The sequence below is a fragment of the Equus caballus genome, chromosome 6, assembly GCF_041296265.1.
Source record: "Equus caballus isolate H_3958 breed thoroughbred chromosome 6, TB-T2T, whole genome shotgun sequence".
NCBI classification, from domain to species: Eukaryota; Metazoa; Chordata; class Mammalia; order Perissodactyla; family Equidae; genus Equus; species Equus caballus.
The window spans coordinates 27,151,693-27,158,648 of NC_091689.1; the positions used below are offsets into that span (position 1 = coordinate 27,151,693).

Below are 6,956 nucleotides of genomic sequence, written 5' to 3' on the forward strand. Positions count from 1 at the left end.
CTCTACCCTCCTAGGTTCTTGGCTGGGGCCCTGTAAATTAGACTGATAAAACAGATTTGCAAGAAGAAACCAAGCCAGTCCATCCACTCGTGCATCATCCATGCACAAGGATCAGTAAGGCAAAGGGGTGTTGGAACTTGGGTGTATGGAGCATCTCAGCAAAGGAGGGAACATCTGTAGAGGTTGCAGAGAAAGGGAGGGACTGGGCTTCTTGGGGTGAACTGTGGTAAGGTGAATGAATAAGTGGGGAGACGAACGGATGAGCGGGCCCATGATGTGGCTTCTTCCTGGGTGCCCAGGCCCCTCAGGGTGCAGAGGTGTGCCTGGTGATGATCTCTGTCCTTCCGGGTAGGGAGGGGATGGACACAAATTTGTGTTCTGTTCTCAGGAGAAGAGGGGCAGGGCAGAGAGCTTTTCTTCCATTTGCCTCTTCTCCAGGTGCCTTCAGCTCAAAATAATCCTCCATGGTGGCCTGTTTTGGGGTGGCGTGTCCACTCTCCTCATTCACATCTGCTGTAATTACTCAATTCCTTGGATTTGTTTCTTTCATCCTCCTGGGGCCATGTATTTGTCTCTGATTTCCCCTGTTTCTTTTTTTCTATTACCTTCTTCTGGTTGGTATTATTTCTCATTTATGTTTTTTCCATTTGCTAATTAGAGAATTGTACATGCTATGGCTGTTCTTTTGGTGGACCCCTAGAATTGTAGCATGCATTCTTCGCTTATCAGGGTTTGAAGTTAGTCAGTATCATTCTCCTCCTCCTGAACAATGTGTGATAGTTGATTTTATGTGTCTCCTTCTCTAGGCTATGTGCCCAGATGTTTGATCAAACACCAGTCTAGATGTTGCTGTGAAGTTATGGTTTTTATCCCCGTCACTTTTATTGAGATATAATTGACATATGACAATGTGTAAATTTAAGGTGTACAATGTGATGACTTGATACGCATATATGTTGCGAAATGGTTATTACAATAAGGGTAGTTAACACATCCTTCACCTCACATAATTACCATTTTGTTGTTTTTATGGTGAGAACATTTAAGATCTACTCTCTTAGCAACTTTCAAGTGTACAATACAATATTGTTAACTACAGTCACCATGCTATACATTAAATCCCCAGAACTTACTCCTCTTATAACTGGAAGTTTGTGCCCTTTGATCACTGTCTCCTCATTTCCTTTACTCCCAAGCCCCTAGCAACCACCAATCTACTCTCTGTTTCTATGAGTTCAGCTTCTTTAGATTCCACATACAAATGAGATCATACTAGTCTTTTTTCTGTCTGACTTATTTCACTGAGCATAATGCCCTCAAGGTCCATCCGTGTCATCAAATGTGGCAGGATTTTCTTCCTTTTTGTAGCTGAATAAGATTCCATTGTATTTGTATATACAAATATATATGTGTGTATATATGTGTACATATATATGTGTATATATACATACACACACACACACACAAATGTGATATATATCACATTTCGTGTATCCATTCATCTGTTGACGGACACCTAGGTTGTTTCCACGTCTTGGTTATTGTGTGTAATCCTGCAGTGAATAGAAGGGTGCAGATATCTCTATGAGATAGTGACTTCATCTCCTTCAGGTAAGTACCCAGAAGTGGGGTCGATGGTAGTTCTATTTTTAATTTTTAAAAATATTGTTAAAAAATTTTGAGGAAACTTCATATTGTTTTCCATAGTGGCTGTGCCAGTTTGCATTCCCACCAACATGAAGGTGTGCTTTCAGATGTGATGAACATTTAAATCAGTGGACTTTGAGTAAAGCAGGTGACCCTTCATGTGCGAGTGGCCTAACCCAATCAGTTGAAGGCCTTAAGAGAAAAAAGATTGAGTTCCCCAGAGGAAGAGGGAATTCTGACTCCGGATGGACTCAAGCTGCAATATCAGCTCTTTCCTGGGTCTCCACCCTGCTGGTGTACCCTGCAGATTTTAGACTTGCCAGCCCCATAGTGTGAGCCAACTCCTTAAAATCAGTCTCCCTCCGTGACTTCTCTGTCCCTGTCCCTCTCTCTTTTTCTCTCTCCCCACTTCTCCCTCTCCCTATTTCTGTATGTATCTGTACATGTCCTGTTGGTTCTGTCTCTGCAGGGCCCTGACTGGTATGTGGGGCAGGACCTGACGACCCTGTAGCTTTGACTGGCACCCTCCCCTCCTGGTTCATGCACTTTCGTTTGGAGTATGTTCCAGTGCTCTCTTGTTTTAACCCTGGATAGCAGTGTTGCTGTTATTCCATGTGATCACATTTGCCTAGACTCACCCACTCCTCTAGTCCTTCTTCTGACTGGTGCCTCAGCCTCTGCCTGAACCTCAGCCTTTAGATCTTCCTCTAGTGTGGGAGAGTAGGTAACTTTGCCTTAAAGTGTATTAATTTTGTTCTTTTTTTTTTGGTGAGGGAGATTGTCGCTGAGCTGACATCTGTACGAGTCTTCCTCTACTTTGTATGTGGGAAGCCGCCGCATCATGGCCTAATGAGCGGTGTGTAGGTCCATGCCCAGGATCCAAACCTGGGAATCCTGGGCCACCAAAGCAGAGCTCCCGAACTTAACCACAACACCAACGGGCTGGCCCCTATTTGGTTCTTAAAGTGTTTTTGTCCCCCAATGAATTTCAGCAATTCTGGGTTGACAGTTCTTTCCTCTGCAGCGAGGCAGTCATTCTGCTGTCCTCTGACTTCTGTTGTTGCAAAGTTGGCCGTTGGTGCAAGTGCTGTTCCCTTGAAGGGAATCTCTCTCTTCTTTCTTGCTGCCTTTCCCCTCTTCCCTTTGTCTTCAGGCTCTTTGGTCTCACTCTGGTCTGTCTAGGCGAGCGTTTGCGGGGCCCGCCCGGAGTCTGTGGACTTTGGTTTGAGAAGTTGCTCTGCTGTTATCTCTTCAAATATTGTTTTTCCTCTGTCCCCTTTCTTCTCTCTTTCTGGAGCTTCCACCAGGCTCAGGTGGTCTCCGTGCCTCTTTCCCGTTGTCCACGTCTCTGACTGTGTTGCATTTGGATTATTTTGTTTACTTTATCTTCATTCATCTCTTTCCTGTGCATAATATGCTGTTCAACGTGTTCATTGAGTTTGACATTGCTGTGACTATACTTTTTATTTCTAGAAGATTGATTTTGTATTTACAAATTGCTAAACCTGACCCATGGGTCCCTGTCCCTCCAGGCGATGGCAACCTGCATCTCAATGTGACGGCCGAGGCCTTCAGTGCGTCGCTGCTGGGTGCCCTGGAGCCCTACGTGTACGAGTGGACGGCCGGGCAGCAGGGCAGCGTCAGCGCCGAGCACGGCCTGGGCTTCAAGAAGAAGGATGTCCTCAGCTACAGCAAGCCGCCTGCAGCCCTGCAGCTCATGCAGCAGCTCAAGGCCCTCCTGGACCCCAAGGGCATCCTGAATCCCTACAAGACGCTGCCTGCCCGGGCCTGAGGGGGCCTGTTGGGGTCAGTGGGAGGGGCAGGCGGGACCCTGGTCCGGTCTTGGTTTTGCCCATTGGGATGGGCCCTCAGTGCTGCTGTGGGCTCAGAAGGCCTTCATCCGATGGAGCCAGCAGCAGGTGGGGTGGCCCAGTCACCTGGTCAGAGGGGCCAGGAGCCAGCTATGTGGAGCTGGGTGACACATGGCTCTCGGGCAGGATTCCTCCTGGCCGCTCTGCCTGGCCTCTTGGCGGGCACTGTCCGTCTCTTTGCAGGTCAGGAGCAGGGCCTCTTGCTGGCACATCTTGAGCAGGGCGGGCGGGCAAACAGTTCTGCTCACTCAGAAATAGACCAGGCCGCACCCCGCTTTGCTGTGGCCCTGGGGGTTCCACCTTGTTGGCCACAGCCCTGAGAGGGGGCGTGGGTGGTCCTGCCACTGGGTCCCCCATGCAGTGCAAGCCCCCATAATAATCTTGTAAAAGCCGATGGTGAACTGCCATGTTCCCTAAGCACAGAACGTCAGGGGCCCACTGTGGCCCCAGGCCTCACCACCTGTCAGGGGTGGCCGTCCCTGTCCCCAGACCCAGTTCCTGACCACCTCCATGTCCCCCGGCCCCCTGCTATGTCCCCCGTCCCTGTCCCACTGTAGCCGGGAGCCCAGCCTCCGTGGGCCTGTGAGGCTTGGTCTCACGTGGGTCTCCTAACTTGTCAGAGGCGGGTCCGTTCATGTTTGTGATGTGAAACGAGGGGGCTTTGCAGTTGCAAGATGACTTTCAATAATAGTTTTATGATTAAGTGAGTTTATTTTGCAGAATTAAAATAACACACGAGATATTTAAAAGGCTTAAAACTTTGAGGCGTTTTCTGCTGGAGTAGGGGTGGGGCTTCGAGAAGGTGGCCCAGTGCCTGGGGGTCATAGGCAGCAAGTGGCAGGAGGAGCCTGTGTTTCCCTGGAGGATGAGGTGGCCCCCAAAATGTCAAAATGTGAAGTGGCGCACCGTTGGCCTTGCAGTTTGCTCCTGGGGCGTGCCGTATAGAATCCACCTTGCACATACACCCACAGTACACACGCGCACATGGGCACACGCATGTGTACACACACGGTACACACAGGCACACGCACGCACACGTGTCCCCAGGATATGCACGGAATGCTGTCTGCAGGTGGCATCAGTCACTGGCTGGGTCAGGGCCGGCTGTGTGCTTGTTAGAAAAGGAGGCGGATGTTCCTCTCAGACCCCTGGACAGAGGGACAGCGAGAAGAGGGGCCAGGGGGCAGCTTACCACCTGCTGCTGAGAAAGGACTTCGACTCCCGGAAGCCGGTTAGGCACAGAATGTTCTGTGTCTCTAGACCGTAGCTGGGGTCACTTTGGGGATGGCACCTGAAGGTTGAGTTGAGATAGGAAGATGTTATTTTCTGTATTTTTTGGATGCTTGGTGGTTTTTTCATTTTGTCAAGCATATGTGCTCTTTTAAAAACCTGAACAAAGCAGGCGACAGCTGACTCAGAGATCCCAGGGGAGCCAGCTGCTGTGAGGCTGGACGGGTGAGGCCGGCATGGGCACAGCCCTTCGCGAGGTGCATCCATGGTCCCCTCCTCTGTTACCCAGGAGAGTCACAGCCCAAGCAGTCTGCTCTAAGGGGCAATTGGCCCCTGCCCTTGCTGCCCATGGCTGGCCTCTGAGGCCACCTGCTCAGCCAGGGTCCTCCGGCTATGGATGGATAGAAGTCCTCCTTGGGGGATGTCTTGGCCCCACTACAATTTCAGGGTAGGGGTCAGGGGCCAATTTCAAGCCCCCCTTGCTGGCCCAGGGGCTGGGGCATCTCAGGACACTTGAGACTGCCTCACTGGGCTGAGTGGCCCACCTCCTCTCTGTCCCCAACTACCCCCTCCTGCTCTCTCCCACAATTTAAAACCAGTGCACTCCTCCCCATGGGTTGCTAGCTACTTATGGCCTTGCCTGGTTCCGGGGCCTGACTGGACCTGATGCCCAGGGCTGCTCCTGGCTGTGGGGCTGCCTTGGAGCTCCCATCGCCTCCTCCTGCCTCACTGGCACCGAGAGCTGGCTCTGTCCCCATGGCCATCGCCATGGCCACTATTCCACTGTCCCTGGCTGGGCACCCATGGGCAGCCCTGAGGTGTCCACGGCACAGGACAGATACTATGCTATGGATGCCTGACATGCGGCATGGTGGAGCTGCCCGAGGCCCTAGACAGCTCGTCTCTGCCCGTCTTCCATCTTTCCGAGGTCAGCAGATGGCTCCTGGTGGTCAGCCTCTGACCCTCTGGAAGCCAGGTTTGAGGCTGGTGTTTTTCCAGCTGCTTCTGGACTGGAGGTTGGGGCTGCCATAGCCAGCAGCCTGGTCAAGGAAGTGACAGTGACTGGATGTGGGAGATAGGTGCCAGCATTTTCCATTGGTGTGATCTCGAGGACAGTGGACACCATGAAGATGGGGTGCCTCTCACTCCCACCAGCCTCCTGCTGGGCATTTGTTCCTGGAGCTCACAGTGCTGAGGGTGGGACATACTGTTTTCTCTGCTTTCCCTTTGCATGTGATGGCTCACTTCTTGATTATGCAACCTGGGGGGCAGGGGCCTCTCTGACACCCCCCCAACTTTTCTTCTGTCGTCTTGAAGTTGATGGTGACTTTGAATCCGTGAAGCGCAGCACAGCCAGGCAAAGTGGAGCATGGGACAGGAAGCCTGCTGGCGCACACCCTGTTCATGATGATAAAACGTGCACTCATAGAGACAAGATTTCCTGAATTTTCATACTTCCAGAAAGAACTGTTGGAGCTGGCAGGAAAATCTGACAAAACCCTGTCATGTCTGGGTAGACGACAGGCCTCTCCGAATCTGGAGGTTGACGCAGGCTGAAAGCTGTGAGGACCTAGACTGTCTGGACGGCACCACAGGTCCTCGGGCTGCGGGCTGCGGGCAGCGTGGCCTCCTGCCTTCGGGGAACACGTTCCTAGCAGCCATGGGACATCACGGAATCTGGTGGAGTGCACGTCAAGGCCGAGCACGTGAATTCTGCACTGTCCAGATCCTCAAGGCCACGCACGCAAAACATCACATAAGGAGAAAGGAAGCCGGGGGTCAGGAATGTCAGCAGGACAAAGCCCGTCTCTTGAGCCCCGAGCCCTGGGCCTGCCTCTCCTCCTTGCTGGCCCTGGTCCAGAGGTGTGCAAATAGCTGGGACAGTGGCCCAGATATCAGATGACATCCCTTTGTTTCCGGGCAGAGTGTGCAGTGCCCAGAGCTGCCTTCTGGGTTCTGTGGCCATGGGCCCTTGGGACAGTGAGAGAGATGGGTTGCAGATGGGTCTGAGTGTGACTGGAAGGAGGGGTGGCACCCGTTTAGCCAGGCCACTTGTATACTCGGCTCCCTCTGGCCTAGAAGCAGAGCTGGGGCAGGAGATGCTTGGGCGGCAGTGCCCGGCCCTGGGGACTGGCCCCGCTCCTGACTCAGGCCTTGGGGGGGAAGTTCCCGTGCCCGGTGCAAAGCCAAGGCCCAGGGGGGTGCCAC

The 6,956-nt window shown here is 52.3% G+C and overlaps 1 protein-coding gene across 9 annotated transcripts in view; it reads left to right on the forward strand.

Moving 5' to 3' along the window:
• D2HGDH (D-2-hydroxyglutarate dehydrogenase) overlaps positions 1-4,276 on the forward strand; it is a 30,071-nt gene extending 25,795 nt beyond the window's left edge. For all 9 annotated transcript variants that reach the window (XR_011439889.1, XR_011439888.1, XM_023642810.2 and 6 more), the window contains one exon: positions 3,180-4,276. Coding sequence is in view for 7 of the 9 variants with exons in the window: in XM_023642810.2 (XP_023498578.1) it covers positions 3,180-3,439 (260 nt within the window). In the remaining 2 variants the exon portion in view is untranslated. The remainder of the gene's footprint in view (positions 1-3,179) is intronic.
• Positions 4,277-6,956: the final 2,680 nt, after the last annotated feature.